The following is a 22146-nucleotide window of genomic DNA, read 5'->3' as shown; positions in this document are numbered from 1 at the left end:
GTAGACCTCAACTCTCCGCTGGCTTCACTCCAGGCATACTTTAAGCTCCGCTCAGTGACCTGTTGTTATAGTAGCATCAGGTTAGGTAATGTGACTGTTACATTTTTTACATAGATTTTACAGTACAATGTATATTGAGGTTTTCCTGTCCGGATAATTTCTCAATGAACGGTTTATCTTTGTGATATAAAATTGCTTGTATTGTGATGGAGGATTTTATCCATATTACCCTCTCTGACAGTAGCAGCATATGATCTGTAATTAAAGTTAACAATGTTCTAAAAGTTGTATATATGACTGAAAAACATGTGTAGTACAGTACGTTAGGTAAGTAGGTTTATTTCGCAGCTAAAGTGTTAAGTGTCTTAGTAAAGCTGGTGTAAATATAATCCATTGTATACAACAGCTACATGTTATTTTATATTTTGTTGTTGTTGTTGTTTGTGTTGAACTGGCCAAACGAGCTTACTTGTAACTCGGTGAGCCAGCTCACGGTTAGTGAGCCAGTCAGTCAGCAAGTGAATCAGTCCGGGGGCCGGGAACTCGAGCCAGGAGAACTATCTATAGTTTATGGAAGTGGGAGGGTGAGAGAACGAGGGTGAGAGACTATCGTTTTACTCTGTCTGTCTGCCTGCCTCTCTCTCTCCGTCTGTCTCTCTCCCTCTCTCTCTCTCTCTCTCTCTCTGTTCATTTTGGGTACAGTTCAGTTCTTAGGGAGGAAGAGTGTTTTCAAAATCAGGAGTGTGTGGAAGTACAGACTCGTAGATGTGTGAGAGAGAGAGAGGGGGGAAATTGAAGTGTGTGTGTGTGGGTGTGTCTTTCAGAGTGTGAATGTGAAGACTGGAAAGTGAAAGTAGGAACACAGGTGTTTATGTGTGAGTGTGTGTATGGGGACAGAAACAATGACCTTAACTCGCCTCTGTCCTCTCCTCTTCCTCCTCTTCGTCCTCCCTTACTCCACACTGGGACAACGCTACCGAAATCATCACCAACAACTATTACAACAACGTCGTCATGGCAACCACGATAGCTTCAGCCCCACCTGCCACCTAGGTGAAGAAGGGGAGTTGCTGTGCGACCAGTGTCCGCCTGGATACACAGGACCACGATGCAACAGGTAATACACACACTGAACATGAAACGTTATACACACACACACAAACACACAGTTGTGCTTAAACTCTACACTTTTGTTGAATTGAGGGCCTTCAAGCTTGTTTTGAAAGTCTAGCTAAGTTCATTATTACTGAATATGGAGCTGAAAACAACTCAGTTCATCTAAAATCCACACCCATAAGTCTTGTGAGTTCAATTCTGATTTAACAGTTTGCCGGTATTTAAATAACACTTTTGGTCTAATTGCAGCATCTTCAATTAGGTCTGCATTATTTAAAATGTTGATAAGAGCAATAATCTTAAAAATAAAATAAAAAACGATATTGTTTTCTTTCCAAAAAATGAGTATTTTGGAGATAAATGAGAACTATAGTCAGCCATCCCCAACTGAAAACAGAAACTGGTGCTCATTAAGTGTTTTTTGAGGGCTTCATGTCCCACTGTCCATCTAGCTTTCTGTCCACACCACATTTATTAGTTGAGTGACATTCTTGTTCCATTAGCTGTGAGCTTTTTTTTTTTTCCAACTCAGGACTAATGAGAAGTCTTTCTCTGGATGCTAGTCTTGTTAAAACTTCAGGCCCTACTGTCATTTGGTGACACAGACTGAGTAAAAATAATCATTTCACCACCCAGGCCCACTGAAACACAGGGCATTTGGACTGTTTCTTATTGAAGTGAAACTGCACACAGCTGATATTAGGACTTAGATATAATTATATTCATACAGTAGAATTTCAAACACACATTCCTTATGTCTACATCGTCTTCATTTATTAATAGCTATTTAGCGATAATGCTGATATATATGTTGGTGATCCATTAAAATACAGGGTTTTCATACCATATAATAAATTATCAAATGACTTAAGTAATGGGAAAGTAATGGCATATTAATGATCTCTTAAGTATTAATAAATGATATATTAAACATTAATAAAGGCTTTGTAAACCCTGTACAATGGATGTCTAATCATAAGGTGGTACCCAAATATAACAGATCGATTTATTGTCATCACATTGCATGTGGATGATAATGACGAGATTATATCAAACTACATCTGGTGGATAGTCAATAGGAGGAATTGTTCGAATCTAAAATAACTACATGTGTTTTGGCTGCTTCTTTTATGGCCTTCTCATTTTCAAGTGCAGGCTTGATTTTCTCTTGGTTTACCACTGAAGGCAGCATTGCTGTACACTGTAGCTTACTGTCTGCAGGGGTCATCTACCATGACCACAAATTTAATTTCTATTTGGTTTGGTTGGTATCTACACTGGTGAATATTATAAGCATTATGATCTCAAGGATGAAACATTGTGCTTCAAATAGGTGCTCAGTCACAGTTTCACAGGCCTTTGCTATTAGTTGTTAGTTAAAAGAGAGCTGCTGGTGGACGCGGGCCTCAGCTCCATGGCCTGCATAGTCTGCATGCCTCGCCATGCTGTCCACAGCAGAACCTCTCTGTCTGCCTTTGAATCTTTTTATAAACCTCATTTGCCAGTGGAAAGCAAACTGACTCATTGTCAGTCCATTTTTTAACTCTGTCACACAGAGGCATCTGCACTGCACTACAACACAGTCACTGACAAATATGGTCTAGCATTGACAGAGGGCTCAACCAGTTGAGTGGTTCACCTCTCTTTCTAATGTGCTCCCATGTTTGTGCATTAATGAGAATCTGTGAGTTTTTATTCATCCTAATAATAAAGCATCAATATCAATCAGCAGTCAATATTACAAAGATTCTTCTGAGCTGCTCTTTCTAACTCCAGCTCGCTTTCTCTCTTTCTCTTTAAGTGATTGTTTGTTTGTTTTAGTGAGAGTGTGTACGGACTGCATCTGTGTACATACATTCTTTAGATTCATATGTATGTGCTGCTCAGATGCCATATGGTGCATCCAGTCACAGGAACACAGCTCTTTGCTAAAAGGAGAGAGAAATAAACAAAGAGTCTGCTGCATTGAGTCAGAACACACAGGGGCTGGCATAATGTAAAATAATATTTTATTACTAATGACAGTATTAAAGAGGTAATCAGCAGTTGGTTGGTTTTCTTGTTCTATTAGTCTAATTGATACCTGCTATGCACTACCTGCCATTACACTTCATTATCTACAGTGCTTTTGTTGTTGTTAGTGGTAATTAATTGTAATGTGCCAATTTGTCTGTATTATGGGCTTTAACAGAATCAGCTCTATTCCTCCCATGCTAATAGACTATCCACTCTCTGCTAAGTGATTCAGCTTTTCAATTTCCTGTCCATAAACAGCCATTTAGAACTTAGCTGAAAGCTTCCCAATGCAGCTGCCTAACAAAATAAGTCGGCTGAAACTCTCCTGAATCGTCAGCTGCTATTTAGTGCTATCTAGGGTTTGCCAGTACGTCCAGATGTTATTGGTGTATTTCAGGTTTTACACATTCATTCAGACTTTGACTCATCACCATCTAGCTGATGAATATGATGCACTGTATTCAAACATCCTTTCATGTAGTAAGCAATTATTGCTAACGTTATTATATTTGTTGATATTAACATTAACTGTGAAGTCAAGCCTCAGCAATGGGACAACGCTTCAACTGGGTTTGTAAAAACTAAAAAATAGCCATTACTGGGCAAGCTAAGCAAAAAATATGAAACCTTGTGAAGGGTCACACCAGAGAGGATTCTCTTTCATGGCTGACTGGTGCCTAAGAAGCAGCATGACAAAACCTGCAAAAACAACAACAGGGACAATAAAGCCAAGCCTAATATCCCCCCAAATGATATGTGATATGAGCACTAAGGTACACAGTTCTACTGAGGCCCAACATTGCTTCAACAGTGTAATTAGGAATTCAGGAAGAACACAACATTGTCAACATTACGTATGTTATTAAAATGAGTGTTGGCACAGCATTAGTTTAGCATTACTAGAGGAAGTAGTCGGAGTAATAGCCTCCACTGTGGTTTTAATCATTTTTTTTCAGTGTCTCTTGATCTAAATACAAATATAAAACTTGGAGAGACTGGATAGAATTTTATTTCAAAGAAGATTAAAAAATCACTACATGCATAGCTTTGGAAGTTTTAAAAATGTAACTCAGTGTTTTGAAAGAGAAGATTGATACTGTGTGTCTGGCATACAGAGATAAAAGACTGAAAATGTGAAGGCTTAACGTATTTAACTTAAAAACTTATCTGCCTCTGTCTTTGTCTCTCTCAGCCTTTCTGTCTGTCTCTTTATTATACAGTATGCCACAAAGAAACGAAAAAACGGTGTGTGTATAGAGGCAGGAATTAAATGCTTTACAATAAAAGAATAAAAAATATTTTTATGGATGATGTATACTATTAACGTTTTGCAAAATAATATTTAAAACTTCTGAAACCCTGGTTGCTCATTGAAGAAGAAGCTGATTGGAAAAACAATAATAGCAAAAGCGCCACTCTACAGTTTTACATGCTGGCAACAACAGGCAGGCAGAACATTTTGATTGTCAGGGACTTCAACATCCACAGAGAGGGAGAGACAGAAATTTGAAAGTCTGTTTTCTGAGAAATAAGTGCTGATACTTCCACAGCTCCTCTCACTGGCACAATGCAGCAAGTCACAATTATTCTTTCAATATATTGAGGGGATTTAAAACTGATTGACGGCAGCAAGGTTGCTACTTGCAAATTGTGAGTTTAAGTCATATTTAAGCAAAAATAAGACTTTATTTCCTGGTGTTAATATACATATATTTAAAGATAAAAACAAAACAAACTGCAAGATTCTTATTAATATGAGAATCTTTAAAATTTCTACTTTTAACACGAAATGTACAGTTGATCTCAAAATGCTTTAAAATGATGGAAAAAATGTTTGATGGGGGAGCAGAGCCTGTCTTCCCCCGGCGCTGACTCCCTATTTCTAACACTAAAAATAAAAGAACATAACTTTTCCCAACCCTTCTCTCTCCCTCTGTAACTCTCTACCAGTTGTGTTCACCGTCTGGTTCCTGTACACTCTGATGGTTTCGACCAGGTGTCTAAACCCCCCCCCCCCCCCCCCCCCCCATCTCCTTCAAGCACTCGGGACTCTCCACTATAAATACCTTCACTTCCTCTTGAGGCCCAAGCACTACACACACATGGTAGTATAGAATAGAATAGAATAGAGTTTGAATTCATCTTGCAAGTAACTTGCAAGAAACTCAAACACACACTTTATCCCCTCTTCTCTCCCATGAAAAAGTGAGATTACAATTCTCCACCTGACTAGGAGGATACAGAGCGCACACACACACACACACACACACACACACACACACACACACACACACACACACACAGCCACACTTGAACAACATGCACATACACACTCAGAAGCTAATAAACCAGTTCTATTGAGTACCAAGGAGGGTCAGTAGTAATAATGGCTGGCTGCTCTTGACTCTTTCCCCCTCTCTGTCCTTTCTTTTCCCTGCTCTCTAAATTCAATTCTCCTCTCAATGTGAAGACCTTTTCCCCTGTCTCCATCTCTCTTTTTTTTCTTTTGTTCTCTCTCTCTCTCTCTCTCTCTCTCTCTCTCTCCAATATCCCCTTACTCCATCTCTCTTTCTCTTCCTTCCCTATTTCATCTTAATTCCCTTTTCAGCCTGTAGAGCTTTATTTCAGCTTAGGCCAGTTTGTATTGGGTTCCAGTGGCTCTTGTCACAGTGCTGCGCTCTCAGAACACTCTCAGGTTAATATATTTTGCAGCCACTGGACTTCCTCTTATTATTAATCAAAAGGAAAGAGTCTGAGAAAACAAGGACAAAATTCTTAGAATTGTGTGACAGTTCACACATTTCTGTGTCCTTATCCTTGCTCGAGGGGGCAGCCACTTTTAATTTTAGTGTCCATGAATGAGACAAATCAAAAGCATGTTTTTCTTGGGTTTTTTTGGTTTGTTTTTTTGGTTTTGTTTTTTGTGGGGGGGGGGGGTACTTTCACTTATTTTTCACCAATCACAAAGAACTTTACAAAATAAAAGAATCAAATAAATTTTACATTAGCCACATATTTCTACAGATAAAAGAGATGAACAGATAAGAATAATCCCCTAAAGACATATATATATTGTTCTATCACTTGATTTTCTATAATTAGTAATAGTAGAGATGCATTTGGACATTTCTGCATCAGGTTTATAAATGTTCAGTTACATTAATGTTTTTATTTGAGTAAAACCTGGGCAGCCTGTTGTAAATAATGATAATTTTTGAAAGGACTGCCTGAAGACACTAAATCTAATAAAAAACATCAAAAAAATAAATCTCTGTTAGACTTAAAATAAACATAAATTTCATATCTGTTGCTGTTTGGTTGGACTTTGTTGCCCTCTAGCTCTTTGTGTGTATGTCTATGAATGAATGTCTATCTGTGTATGTGATATGAGTGCTTGTGTTTAATATGAATTATACAGCAGGTACCTTCAAGTGGTCTCATTGGTCTCAGACATGCTGTAACAATGCTGGAAATTCCTCTTGGCACAGCTAGATTAGCTTTATTGCTTATTTATTTGATGATTGGATACTGGTTGCCAGCTCTTGTGGGGTGAGACCTATACTTTAATTAGTGATCTCGTGTTTGAAGATCAGTGTGTTGTTGCTATGCACAAGCTGAAAGCTTAGGTAAACAGTATGTTTGATGATAGGCCTATTCACTGGCTGAAATCTGAGAGTTGTTTTCTGTAGTTGTTCGATACAAAAGACAGAAGACAATTGAGCCCCTACATATTTTCTTGCAGACCATAGCTGACAAAAACTGCATTTTCAAGCATTATTTGTAGCATGAAAGCAGAGCAAAACTGCACTTTGAAGAGATATTACTGTGCTACCTGCTCTTTCAGCATACCGGCATTAGCTGGTATGCTGATCAATTATTGAGGTACTTTAAAGCCCCCCAGTGTTGCATCCTTTAGAACATTTTGATTGCAGTTTGAAAGTTTTTGTTTGTAGAAAAGTGAGAAAATCCTGGTGAAAGTTTGTGCTGTCAGTTTCATCACAGTCATTTTCAACGACGGCAGATTAGTGTCTTTTCGAGGCTACCAAATCAGAAATTTGAAATATCCAGGATTAAAACCTGCAAAGACCTTCATGTAGCAGAATCTGGTATGTTTGCTACCTGTGCATATCTGTTATCACACTGTTTCTGCGTCTCTCTGCTGCCTCCTAGATGTTCCAACGGATACTACGGCAGTCCCACCGTACCAGGAGGCTCCTGCCAGCCCTGTGATTGCCATGGCAACCTGGACCTATCCACACCTGGCAGCTGTGATCCAATCACAGGCCAATGTCTGCGCTGTCGGCAAGGTTATGGCGGGGCGGCATGCGACAGTTGTGCTGACGGTTACTACGGAGATGCTGTCACAGCAAAAAACTGCCAACGTAAGCAAACCGACAAACAACAAAGAGATGAATACATGTAAATCCATAGTTTGCTGCTGTAGTTTGAGTCACAGTTGAAAGCTACGTTTAGGCCATAAATTCTAGGCCCATGTATTATAGCATACTTATTTTAAAGTGACATTATATAACTTCTGACAGAAGATTGGGCACATACATTCTTTTACAAATTTGTTGGGTTCAGACAATAAAACAACTCAGTATGATCACGTGCTTTCACAGCCTTACTTGTTCTGGTATGATCAACTGCTTATGCTGGCAGATGTTGGCAAACTCTTGATACGTGTTGCTACGTGACTGACATCGTTGACTTGGTTTACTGAACATATTACTTTTTGCTTCTTTGTGCTGTTGTTACACTGCATGTAGCGTTTAGCGTTTTTATTGGAACTGGCCACAGTGGATGCTGTTCAGCAAAATATTATTGTAGTGTAAAGGTAATTATTGTATATTCCTAGTGATATGCCATCACAGTAGGCTACCTTCCATCAGACAGGATATTAAAGGCTGAACAGCAAACTTTGTATTTGAGTTTTTTTCTCTTTCTTTTGTGTCAATGCAGGGATTACTGTATATGTTGAGTTGTACAGTATATTATTTAAAAGTTAAAGGCTTTTTTCATGGGGGTTAAACACATGGGGGTGCAGTGGGGGCTATAATCAGATCAAAACATTCTTCACACTGGGGCTTTAAGAGAAAACATGATCTACTTTTCAAGGAATCATTATGAAGAAAGCCTGTAGTGTAGCTTTCTTGTCTGAGATGGGACATTACACTGAAGGGGTACTACTTCGTCTATGAAACTCGATTTCAGCTAAATGATACCTTTAATCCTTCTGCTAAAACACTGAGTGGTGCACCATCTGGAGTGTGTGACTGTGCATCGGCAAGCAGCTGTGCTAGTAGGAGGTGTGATGTCGGAGCGGCCCACTGACTGCCAGCTGTGTTTAAGAGTGAGAATAAAAAGCTATACCGGTACAAAGAGATGGCAGTGAACGCAGACATACAGATGGCACTTAACCTGCGCTTTTGACGAAAACAGCGGCATTAGCAGAAAGACAGATTAACACATAGACGCTTCACAAAGAAGGATAGACAGGCCGACCAACAACTAGACAGATAAAACCGTCAGACAAGCACAAAGGCAGGAAGACAGGCTGACAGATGGTATTAATGTGTATTTGATAGTTCATTGTTCTGTAGTTGTTTCCCCTCTCCACCCAGCTAAATGGTTATTGATTAATCAGCCTGATCTATTGCTCTCCTACAGTGCTGATCGGCTGGTGTCTGGGAGATGGAGGGTTGTTATTGATCCTGTACGAATGACAAAAGACCACCAGGAATTATTAAAACACAACAACTCTCTCTTTCTCTCTCTCTCCCTCCCCACCACTGTCAGTCTGACTCTCTCTCTCTGTCTACTTCGCTCTCCCTATTGCTCCCAGTCTTAATGAATTTTATTGAGTGGAGCAGGAGAGTTCAGGCTGAGTCCATTTGTGCACTATTAGACTGTAAAAATCATTTACTTTTTCTTTTGATGTCAGAGTTCCCATCTGCAGCCATTTCCACTGCAGCCATTTTGTGTCGGCCCCTAATAGTGGTTCAGTTTAATTCAGTCACTGAATGTAAAATGGTTTCATTTGGAAAGCAAACTTGACCACAAAGCAATTTGTCTGAGGAAGAAATTCCAGAAAATTAACTCGTCCGACCATTTCTCACATGGGGAAAAGTTGTTTGCAAGTTGTTGAGAAGATGTGAGAATTACACTGTCGCACGTTCGTCCAATCACTGGCAGAAAGTGAATATGTAGTAATTCAATAATGTAATTATGCTTCCTCCGTGTCTGACAGTTAATGAATGTTTCGCAGAGGCTTCATATAGTAGATCAATAAACTCTTTGGGGAGTTTTGGCAAAACTCACAATTCTTATTTCACCACTCTTAATGGTCTGTCTAGTACAGTCCTCTGCACAGAGGCTCGTACTTTCTATGTAACTGATAGGCCACAAAGTGGATTAAAGTAGAATCAAAAGACTAAAAAAGAGTCCGAACCGACATGCACTCTGTCCTGACCGGAGCCAAAGCGCAAATCAATGCAGCATTTAACGAGTCGGAAACAATTACAACCTGACATTTTATCACAGTGTAGACTCCAAGTGTCATTTACAGTACAAACTGCTCATCTTTCTATGATCATACCTCAGCTGAATTTTGCCCTCAACATTATAAAAAAAAAAACACCCATTGTTTTTGTGAAAGTGGTTTAATTGTTACCTCGGATTTCCTCCCTCAAATTTTTGCTGATATGAAGTTCTTAATATTTTGATATATGCAGTAGAACAAGCTTAGCCTACAGACTCCTGTGTGTCCTACACAGGGCAGGTGACACTTTTGAACACAAAACAGTACCTCATAAAGTTTTTTTTTTTTTTTTTTTTTTTAAATGACACCCAAGGAAGGAAATAAGAAAGCTGTGGTAGCACAAACCTGTTGGCTCAGGTCAAATCCAATCAGGTTTGAGCTGTGAACCACCAAATCTCTACTGTGATCTTCTGTTATGTAAATCAGAAGAGGGAAGTATTATAGTGTGTGGTCATAATGATCATATGTATTGATCTTATGTACGATAATAGCATGCAGTGTCGATTAGTCAGGTTCAGAATGCTGTGTCATATGGAAAGAAATACGTACTTGCATTTTACTGTGCTGTGTATAAGTAAGTAAAAAGGAAGAATTAACAATCTGTGGAATCTACCTTCATTGAATTTTTATAAATGACACCACCAAGACTTTCAGAGGCTCTGTGGCTTCAGGGTCACTGGTTTGAATCCCAGCTCTTTAGCTCTCATTGTGAAGAGAAAATGAGGGACGCTTGCATTTCTCTCAACACCTACCTTTGACACATCCGCAGTCAGACAGCTTAACCCTGAATTCCATCACTTGATCTGGCCAGTGGTCACTTTAAAGTAGTGGTAAGCAGGGGGCTGCTTAAATGCAGGATGTGTACTCAGGGTCTAGACATCCTTAGATGAACACAGTGAAAAATAATAAACAGATGATCATGTGAACCAACTGCTGTGGATATAAAACAAAACAAACAAAACAAATAGGAACAAATATGCCTGTTAACAGCCATGCAACCAACAAGAAAGTTAAAGGCTGGTTTAGGCAAAGTCTGACACTCACCCAGCACTTTATTAGGAACACCATAATAATAGCTGGTAGAGCCTCCCTTTGCTCTCAAAACAGCTCCAGTTCTTTGTGGCTTGGATTCCACAAGATGTTGAATTAGTCCTTTGAGATTGTGCTCCATGTTGACACATCATCACATAATTCCTGCAGGTTTATCAGCTGCACATTCAGGCTGCCAACCTCCTGTTCTAACCGGATTCAGATCTGGTGACTGGGGAAGCCTCAGAAGCACTTTGTGACATGGTGCATTATCATGCTGGACATAGCCTTTAGAAGATGGGAAATTGTGGCCATAAAAGGATTCAGGTGGTCAGCAATACTCAGTAGGCTGTGGCATTCAAACCATGAGCGGTTTTAGAAATAGTCAAACCAGCCACAGCCCACCTACAGGCATGCCACAGTCGAAGTCACTGAGATTATTCCGTATCTGCATGATTTCATGCATCACATTGCCGCCGCATGATTGGCTGATTGGATAATTGCATGAATAAGCAGGCATACAGGTGTTCCTAATAAAGTGAGGGTAAATCTATTTCTACTGCGCGGGGTATTGTATAATTCGTTTCAGTGCTGCCTGTTCCAAGGCATCTACAGGGCTACATATGTAAACAGTGGTGGCAGAAATAATGATAAAAATGACTCTTTAGCAAATATTTCAACAGCCTCTTTTCTAACAGAAAATTTCCACTTTACATATTTACCTTGAATGTGGGTTAGATTTGCATTTGGTTTTGAACTGCAATGTATGTATAGTTAATAGATTATAACGTCGGGAACATCTAAAAACGTGACATTGTAGTGCTCATAATATAGAGTAAATTATCAATAACCTCTCCTGCAGTTAGTCCATATGACTGGCTACTGGTTTTCTGGGTAGCAGAACATAATGTATTTCATTTTTGCAACGAGTTGTCATCTTCACCATCAAGGCCAGCTCTGAAAATTAGACAGAAAAAAAAAACTCACACATACACAACAAAAAGCAACATTTTATCCCACAACAAGGCTCGCATTGTAGCGACTGACAGAACGGAGTCCAGATGGTCCCCGAAGGGTGAGACTGGGGGGTGAGAGACTGTGTGTGAGAGTCTGTGTGAAACAGAGACAGACGTATATTGTGCATGTTTTCTTGTATGTTTAATCAGGCGGTTGTGTGTGTACATCTGCGTGTGTGTGTGGGAGAGGATGCTTGCCCTCTTTCATTTGTGTGTGAAGCAGAAATAAGTGTACGTTGTGTACTGTAAGTGTGTTGCATAATTCTGTGTGTGTGTGTGTTTGTGGACATCTGTTGTACCCCTCTCTCTCGCTCTCGTTCTCTCTCACTTTCCCATCCCACACTCAGGTCTGTCCTTCTGTCTCATTTACATCTAAGAGGAGAGAATGGTAGGAGGCAAAACAGGCTACGAATATGCATTTGTGTGTATGCGATGTGGTTTGTGCTACTAATTTCTTGAGAAGGTGTATGTTTTGTTTTTTTTTGTTTTGTTTTTGTGTGTGTGTGTGCGCATGACAGCCCATCTACCAGATGGGAGCTGTAATGTTCAAGCTTTTAATTGTATATCTAAGGGGTTGATTGGCATGTGTGGGTGTGTCTTTTTTTTTCCCCCAGTAGGATTTAAACACACAAAGTTAAGAACTGTTGAAGTCCAGCAAAGTATCACCAGTAGAGAAAGAAAGAAAGAGAGAGAGAGAGATAGAAAGAGACAGAGTTGAAAGGTCTTATGTGGGAATATGTTTTGATGTTTCTGGAACTAACCCATTCATAGAGCATAAAAACTGCACACACATGACAAAAGACCATGAACTGAAAGTTACGCAAGCATTTTCAGTGCTGGAGAGGCAGCAAGAGAAGAGAATCGTCTTATGATTTATAAAGTTTCCGTGAATGAACTGTCATTAACAAAGGAAATAACCTCTCCAAATAACTCAAGGCAAACTGCTTCATTTTGATTTGAAGGTGACCAGTTCAATAACTGCTAGTCTTGTTTTTTAGGGATAATTATTCTCTTTTTTGTAAACATTTCTTAGCTTCCCTGTGCACGAGGAGCACCTTCTTTTGGCACTGCTTCCTCCATTGTGTTGTGCATTCCTCATCTTTGCAGTTTAAGTGCCGGGAAAGTTATGTATTTACACATCGGTGAACTGTTCAGACCTAAATGACGTGTCAGTGTTTTGGTTGAACTGGAAGTGGTAAAGAGGTACACAGCTTTTCCTGAAGGGAAGGCTCACAAGCTACTCTTTGTTTTCTCGTGTGATTTGCTTTAACTTTTTATCTTTCTCATGTGAACGGGAATGAATTTGTGCAGGTGTTTGGGCAGATTTCCGTACCAGAGCTTCATCAGAGCAAACAGGGCAAATTTACATTCTCAAATAAATGATAATGTCGTTTCTATATACAAAATATAATCTGGCAAAACTAAGTCAGCCCCCTCGACTTAAGAATCTACTTTGGCAATAGAAGATTTTCTCTAAAGTGCAGTGAGCAGGATATTAAAGTGCATATTTACAGCTAATCCTGAAGAAGACCTTAAGCGGGATCTGAGCTCTTAGCCAGTCTACTGTAGCGTGAAGTAAGCACACTCACTAACTTGTGTTATTGTTAAACCAATATTTGTTATTATAGTTTGTCCTCGTATAGAAATTTTGCCATTAGTAAATGATAATTAATGTAAAACCTCTCCTCTCCTCTCCCCTCCTGCAGCCTGTCAGTGCCACACTAATGGCTCAGTATATGAGGTGTGCAATAAAGAGACGGGACAGTGCCAGTGTAAAGAAAATGTGGTTGGACGACAGTGTGACGAATGTATGGTAAGTATGTGATAGCACTGTTCCTCTTTATATTTATTTATTTTTAAATGTATTCATTTCCTACGTATTCTGTACCAGTTTGTTGTAATCTTGCAAAATCATATGGTTTTGAGTGTTATAACCCCAAACACATGCTCTTATATGTACTTTGTTTCTCATTACTTTACATTCAATTTAACCAACAATGTGGTGGATATGTGGCAGGTCAGAAGCTGGTTTATGTTCCTTCAAATAATAATTCTCCAATAGCACTTACTGCTGTAATATAAGGGATATAATATGACGAATTAAGGGCCTCTAAGTCCTTGTAACTCAATCAGTATCCTGCAGAAATCAGTCTGCTGTGTATTTTGATGCACCACTGTTCAGTTTTTATTATGTCAGCTATCGGGCCATAACAGGTGAAGTCTGGAGCACAATCAGGTTTCAGCATTATATCAAAATGTTACACAAAACAGCTTTTATTATTTAAAATATAACTAACTGCTTTATCTTTTCTTGTGTATGTTTGGCTCTTTTATTATGAACAACTAAAACAAAAATTATAATAATGATATAATGATTACGATGATGATGATGATGATGATGATGAATAGTGTTAGATATTTATTTTTATTCCTATACTTTTTTCACTTCTTATACTTTCAGTTTGTTGTTTATATTTTTCCCGCTCACTTATTGTCATTGGTCCCCTGTCTGCCCCTGCTCCACCCACCTGTGTTGTGATTGGTCCAGCCTAACTGCTGGTGGGATGCTGAGCGTCAGGATTGCGTGCCCTGTCGCTGCAGCCTTCACGGCTCTATGTCTCAGCGCTGTGACGTTGAGGGGCGCTGCATCTGTCGCCCCGGCTTTGTGGGCCGGCGCTGTGACCTGCGCCGCCAAGGTTATGAGAGACGAGAGACACGGCGGCCCGTGGAGCGTGTTCCTATGGAAACTGTGCAGCAGAGATGGGTGGGGCCGTCCCGCACAGGGGGTTGTCCCAGGGGAGCATATAGGCCTAAGACGGGGGTAAAACACACTGCATGTGGATTGCACTGGTGTGTTTTAAGTAGCATGGGTGTGTTTCTGTTTTTTTGGTGTGCAGAAATGTTATAGTTGCAGAGACTTGTTGCGGGTTAGGGTTTAAAACACATTTTACATATTTGCTCTCATGCAGTCATGGTTTTGGGGCCTGGAGTTTAAAAATATTACATGGAAAGCGAGGCGTTGTACATAAGGGTTTCACTAGCATGGGTGTTTGTGTGTTTTTCTGTGACATTATGTAGGGAAACATACACATAATGAGCTTTCTTTGAAACATGTTAATACATTCGTGCCAGTTAGGCATCATCAAAAAATGGCACCTTTTAAAGTAACTCAAGATGTTTGTTGTTCCTGAATTGGTGTTGTAGATGACATTATTTTTAGGAAAATCACACTGCTCATGATTCTTTTCTGAGGTAGCCACATTTGTTTTTCATTTTCAGCTGAACTGCACCTTATTCAAATATTTTTATATAGAAATTTTTCAAAAGATTGTCACCATTGGCTTGGCTGGCCTGCTGGACTCTTTGTGAATGTGTGGGTCCCGTGTGATGAACCAGCATGCATGACATTGTTTTAGTTTCCCAAGCAGCAACAAGGAGGCATTCAGACAGTCAGGCAGCTTTCAAAGTCCTAATCCAGTTTTCAGTTTGCTTCTAAACTGAAGACAAAATAGAATTTTAAAAAAATTCAGTCGTCATTGAGTTCAAAAGACTGAAAATATATTGAAAAGGATGTAATGTTTATTTCTTCCTTTCTTATTTAGTCTTCAGAAATGAGACTTGTATCTCATGTTGTAACCTGCTTGTTTTGTGTGGCTGCAACTTGTCTTACCCTAACTTCACTATCTATTCTCAGATGATTTTATAACTGCCAACCTGTTGTCTGTAATTGTGTATCTCCAGCCTCAGACCCATGGCATTACCACAGGTGGACAGTGTGTCCCATGTCACTGTAACTCGTTTGGTTCCAAGTCGTTTGACTGTGATGAAACCGGTCAGTGTCGCTGTCAGCCGGGCGTCACCGGACCCAAATGTGACCGCTGCTCACGAGGATTTTTCAACTTCCAGGAGGGCGGCTGCACACGTAAGCACAAACAGTGGGATAGATGGCGCTTCTTTGATATTAGCCAACAGAACAAAAGTAGCTCAGGCCACAGGAAAGCATGTAGTTTTGTCCTGTACTTATTGTACTTTGCAATGAAAGTAATGTCAGCAATCACAAAATGCTGTCCTTATGAAACTGCTGCTCTGTGCTTTTTTTCATTTGAAGTTTACACAAATTGTCTGCAGAGTAATTCTATTTGAAAAGCTATTATGTCATGTCAAAAATGCATGTGAAACCTGTCACATCATTTTATAATTATTGCAAAGCAAAATCTTTTTTTTCCCCACAGGCAGGACAAAGTAGAATCACTTGGAAGGAAAAAAAAATGCAAACATTGCAAAAATGTTCTGAATGCCGGCCTGTGGCTTCAGTTACCTGCATGCTGCTATGCACTATGTCAGTGTGGGCATTTCTTTAGTTCTAGTTTCACATGGACATGATATAGTTTGTATCTATGGCTAAACCTCAAACTTATTATTTTTTATAAATCAGACTTCCAGGAGTTATGAAAATGTATTGCCATTGATGATTGTCTATGTCTAACACTACACTGTATATTATAAATAGTTCAGCCGTTCTCCCCAGAGTCATGAAACATGCATCTTGGCAAAAACTACAGCTACATCAAACAAAACAGCCATTTTTACATATAGATCCATAAGGGAAGAGACCAATGAAAGACAGAAATAAAGGAAGCAAATGGTGAAGATTAAAGAATTTAGACCCAGTTTCTGCAAGACAGTGGAAAAATGATTGTTGAAGAGAATCTAGCTGCTGATTGATATGGATATCCTTGAAGGTTGACACACAGAATAATAATGACATGACCAATAAATTATGGAGCTTCTTGGGTGAATAAGCACAACAGCTGATAATTATTATTCCAAGAATGTTTAAGGAAGAGTTGTAGTTTATTACATAAAGCAAATCAAATTTTGTTCATTTAGTTTTTAGATTTCTGTTTATTTACAATATATTAACACTTTTTTTCTTTACTTCCTGTCCTTTAATGATAAGTGATATACATAGAACTATGACTGACCAGCTAATTCAATTTCCACACTTTCACTGAAAGACCTTCATCTTCCTGTAGCAGTGATTCAGAGTTAAATCAGTTGCAATTTAACACCAAGCACGTCTGTATTTACACCTCAAATTAAAGGTCAAGGTTTGCCCAAATTGTACAGCCGCATGTCGCTGATTCGGACGTGCAGCAAGGCAAGCTGGTGTTGGATATCGGCTCTGCACGTAGTGGAGATGGGATTTATTTTTGCCGGTGTGAGAACAACAAAAAAAAAAGTTTCTGTGAAATATAGAAAGAGACTGCACTCTAAAATAAAGTGTGATATTCCTCATATAGCAAGATTGTGTAACCATTGAAACCATAAATGGCACATTCTTAATGTTACAAATGAAAAGTTGAATTCATATGCAACAACACACACCCTTGTGTTGCAGCCAGAGGCTCAGGTGAACCACTGGTTTATCTTGCAGTGATTTTATTTCTGCACTTTCCATAGAAAAACAAAGCAGCATGCAGTGGCTTCCTGAGGTATTTAGAGTCCTTCACTTTTTGCACACTTTTGTGTTGGAGATTGAGTTGTAAATGAAAAAAAAGAAGCAATATTTTCTCATTAATCCACACTCAATAACCCATAAAGGGACAAAGATTTTAGAAATTTTAGCAAATTTATTAAAAAGAAATCTCACTTTGACAGAAAATATTCAGACCCTGTAGAAACCTCTGGCTCTTCTTTGGTAAGTCTCTATAAGTGTTTTACTTAATCCCATTCTTCCTGGTAGATCCTGTCAAGCTCCATCAGATCGGGTGGGAAGCGTCTGTGATCTTCTGGTCTCTCCACAGATGTTCTATGGGGCCTAAGTTTGGGCTTTTGGTGGGCCAGTTGAGGACAGTCAGAGACTTATCTCAGAGTCACTCCAGTGTTGTCTTGGCTGTATGCTTTGGGTCAGTGCTGTGCTGAAAGGTGAACTGTTGCCCCAGTCTCAGGTTGTGCCAGACAGCCAAATTTGGAGTCTTGCTGGTTCCAAAGTCTTCTCCTGGGAACATGCAAAGCTTTAGAAATGATTTTATACCTCTGCCCTGATCTATATCTCACCACAATTTTATCACAAAGGTCTACAGAGAGGTTCCTTGGACCTCATGGCTTAGTTAAGATTTCTAAAAACATGTTTTCAGTTTGTCATTTTTGATGACCGAGTGTAGAGTGATAGGCAGAAGGGCAATTTTAACCATTTATAATTAAATCAACAGCACAATAAAGTGTTGAAAAAAATGAAGGGGTCTGAATAAATTCTGAAGCCACTATACGATCTGCTCTTTACTGTTAACTCGCAACTGCAATGAAAAACACAGAGTGAAAGATGTTCCTCTACTACTGCTTCAAAACGTGTTTGCCTTACTCTAAGGCATCAGCTGCTGCGGCACACTCACAAACATCACTTCAGTATAAACTACTAAACTTTGCATACTGCAGCCCCGAAAAAACATATTACACCAATGTATTTGAAATACAGACATTGCCTTCCATTGCATTCCTTTTATAAACAATAAGTTAACAGTAGGATTATACCAAAGTAGTAAACATAACCATAGAATTACCAATTTGCCTCCAGCTCTTGCTCAATTCAATACACTCAGTCTGGTTGGTTAGTGTAGTATGAGCAGGAGCGTATGGTGGCTAATGTTAGCCAAGGCTAGGAGTAAAGGATATTACTGCTAACATTCGCTAACACTATGGCTGAGACAGGACTTTTGTCTACTTGTACCTGTGTTTTGTAATTGCCACTTGTGGCCACAGGGGGTGCTGTAGAGCAAAAGTTACATAAACTCACTTTCACGTATAACTCCTAGCTTAGACTAATGCTAGCTTTTAATAGCTGCTGCTGGGTACTGCAGTCGGCAAGTCAGAAGTGGTAATCATTGCAGAGTAAGAGATGTTATTGTTGTTAGCTGACAAAGAAGACAATGGAGCACAATATTTTTCAGATGTATCTGTGGTGAACTGGTCAAAAAATTTACATGTGGAAGCAATTAACTGTTATTGTTGCCTGAGGGGTTGTTATATCACCCAAAAACACTTTATCGTGTTATCATTAAATGTCTATTCCTGGCCAGGAACATAAGGAAATATGCCCTAAAAACTTGGCAACCTGTGCAACAGTTCCTACGAGCCCAAAATGAGGATTAAGCACTGATGCATCCCAAATATGACTGAATAGCTTTCCCCCACAAAGCTCCTCATGCAGTATATTATTGATGCCAACCGATATTGACAGCCAAGAAGAAATAATAAGTTAGCCAGAAAATGTGGTCATACAGCGAAAAGACAAGATAGCACTGGGAATTATTAGCTTTGATTCATATTAAGATCAATACCATGGGGCAGTGGTCAGGTTGCAGGAATAATATGCTGGCTTGTGTTTAATGTTCCAGGGAATTTACTGCAGTCAAGTCAAAATACAAATGTGGTTTCCAAAAATGAAATAATATCCAAAAAAAAAACTTTCATTGACAGTTTGCATGAATTAATCAGTTGGGTGCCATTCTGTAACATTTTTTAGGAAGCTTGACATCATTAAATCAATTGAAATATCAATAAAATGATAGAAGTCTCCTCTTAAAAATTCCTTCACGGTTCATGAGCATTAACATTTGAATTCAACCAGGAGCGAGGAAAAAGAGTCCTCCGCCATTGGCAACCGTGGGAAATGTTTGAGTAAGTTAAGTGGTATTGAATAAATTGAAATGAGCAACACTGGAGGATTACCAGTGTTGGGGATTAGACTATCTCTTACTATGAACAACTCAATCTTTATGCAGTAACTCAAAAGTAATAGCAGTAGCAGTAGCATTAATTCAAATTGCTATCAAACTGAAACTATTTTATTTGAGGGCCAGTTCTTATATTTCAGTATGCACATAACATTCACCTCAGGCTCTTTAATAAACAGTAAACATTTTCTCTGGCACGTCTACTTCTCTGGAAGTTGTCAAATAATATAAACATAAGGACAGTTTTTCCCTGTTTCACAAATTCACAAGCGTCCAACTAGACTCTACACCCTCAGCAAAATGTTTCTCCCAGGTTTAAGTTCCCTACAAAATGTGTCAAGCCACCTTCCCTGTTCTCAATACCAGACACAATGTTTTTGTTTGTTTGGAGTCTGTAAGCCAGCACGCCATGTTGTGAAAGAAAAACTGTGTCATTGTTAAGAATTTAAAAAAAAAAAAAAGAAAAAGAAAGTTTTTAGGTGTTTTTTTTGACAACATTTTTGATTATTTTTTAAGACATGTTTTTGTCTTTCAAGTTTATTCGAAAACCATTTAAAATCTTCTTCTTTTTCTACGCGCTTTCCCCTTAACTCCTCTCCTCTGTCTCTTGCAGCCTGTCAGTGCGGCCATGTGGGAGATAACTGCGACGCTAACACGGGACAGTGCATCTGCCCTCCCAACACTATTGGTGAGAGGTGCGACCGCTGTGCTCCAAACTACTGGGGCCATGACATCGTAACTGGATGCAAGGTAGGCTCAGATGGTATTTGAAAACTGTGTTGGTGTGATCTACTTGTGATGCCATTAACAAACACACTGCCAAACATGAATGGTAAAAAAAAAAAAAAGGCACACAGAGATTTTAACAAATGTTTTGTTTTGAAAGAAGAAAAATTATATTTTACTGCATTTTTCTGAGCATTTTACTTAAATTTATTTGAACTTCGTCAGTTACTTTTCTTATCATTTTAACCCCCAATAAGTTAAAAGTAAAGGTAAATATAATAAAAGGAAATCACATGGGTTATTCGAGTTTTACTCATTATTTACGATTTATCTAATTTGCTTTTTTCTGTTTCTGCTGGTTACGATTTATTTCACTCCCGTCGTTACTTCTCAGTTTCTTCCTCCATAGTTCTCTCCCTTTGCAGCTCCAGTTTCCCTTGCTCTCCCTTTGTCATTTTCCTTCCTCCTCTCTTTTCTTTATGCTCCCTCTCTTTCTCCCCATACTGTTATTATCACAATGCTTGTTCACTTTGTTCAAAGGGGTTGAAAAGCAATTTTTCTGCATTGAAAGCTTCCCACCAGAGGGCCGTGAGGCAGCGATAACAGTCAACTATTAGAAGTAGCAATAGACTATTAGCAACATGAACATGAAAGTACTGCAAGCCTCAGTTTACCAGCAGATTGATCTGGGAGAGTACATCAGGACAACAAAGAGGGATGCAACAAATCTAAGTGGCGCTACACAAACATGAAAAAGAACCAAAAGCAACAGAGCAAAGTGAAACACAGACGAAGGCTCAAACTTAGAACAGAATAGTAAAATAGTCAGTAAAGTACAACAGGAGAGAATGGAACTGAGCAAAATACATACACATCAAATTGTTAAGTGTTAAACATTGAATTATTTTAAGATTTAATATTCTGTATGTACATAGATGGTTGCCCCAGAGCCATGTGCGCTTCATGAAAATCAATATCGACACTAACAATGAAAAATTGAGTTCAGAATCACCTGTAAGCGTGAGCACTGTTCAGTGTTTACATAAGTCTGCCCCAGCAGAAGGAATTTAACACTGAAGATGATTCTGCCACAGTTGTTCTCTTTGTTCTCTCTCAAACTTGCAGCTCCTCCGCTAATGTTTGTGATTGTGTGTCTGCAGTCGTTGCGTCACAGCAAATATGCCAAACATCTATTTTTATAGTGTTTGGATTTTAATAGCACTCAGTGTTGCTCGTTCCTTAGTAAGAACACTATGCAACAACACTGCTTTGGTATTAACAGGTTTTAGTTTTAACGGTGTTTTCAAACATATGACCTTTGAACTTAAATCAACTCAAATTCAACTTTTTACGCCTATTTGACAATATTACCTCATGCATCTTCTCTTCAAGTTGACTATTTTCTGCACTGCTGGACCAAGACCAGATTAGCTGCATTGCACTTTACAAGAAAACGTGTCCGTGGGATCTAATGTCTGATTGATTTTATTCAAAGTTTTGTATTCATTTTGTCTTTGTGTTTGTGAATGTGTGCGTATGTAGGAGTGTGGCTGCAGTGCGATCGGCTCAGTGTCCCTGCAGTGTAACATCAACACGGGCTGCTGCTTATGTCGGGACTCCTTCAGAGGAGAGAAATGCAATGAATGTCAAATTGGATACAGAGACTTTCCTCAGGTAAATGATCCATGTTAATACTGCCAATATTACTATTAGTATTAGTTTGTTTCGATTGAGATCAACAGGGATCAAGAGTCTGCGTTACTCTACTAGGACAAGGGAGATGTCCATAGACCTGATGATGCCTTTATTATGGATTTTATGAGGCTCAATAAAAGGATTTGTTCCCTGGTTAATAGAAGCTTAATGGTGTCACCACACCATGTCTTTTTTAATACTGAAGTCATCTTTATACCAGAGCCAAAGTTTTAGCATAGCTTCAGCTGGTATTTCTCAGACAGTGGTACCT

General features: G+C 39.1%; 1 protein-coding gene across 1 annotated transcript in view; it reads left to right on the top strand.

Moving 5' to 3' along the window:
- Positions 1-22146, top strand: part of lama2 (laminin, alpha 2) — a 180881-nt gene that overhangs the window by 89584 nt on the left and 69151 nt on the right. Inside the window, exons 20-26 of the mRNA XM_087176271.1 lie at positions 1031-1117; positions 7303-7514; positions 13425-13531; positions 14267-14539; positions 15460-15640; positions 20068-20204; positions 21723-21854. Of these exons, the coding sequence (XP_087032397.1) occupies positions 1031-1117; positions 7303-7514; positions 13425-13531; positions 14267-14539; positions 15460-15640; positions 20068-20204; positions 21723-21854 (1129 nt within the window). The remainder of the gene's footprint in view (positions 1-1030; positions 1118-7302; positions 7515-13424; positions 13532-14266; positions 14540-15459; positions 15641-20067; positions 20205-21722; positions 21855-22146) is intronic.

Source organism: Seriola lalandi, unplaced genomic scaffold (assembly GCF_002814215.2).
Source record: "Seriola lalandi dorsalis isolate HSWRI2012SDOR001 ecotype SW California unplaced genomic scaffold, Sedor1 jcf7180002054544, whole genome shotgun sequence".
NCBI lineage: Eukaryota > Metazoa > Chordata > Actinopteri > Carangiformes > Carangidae > Seriola > Seriola lalandi.
This window is presented reverse-complemented; position numbering and strand designations above follow the sequence as displayed.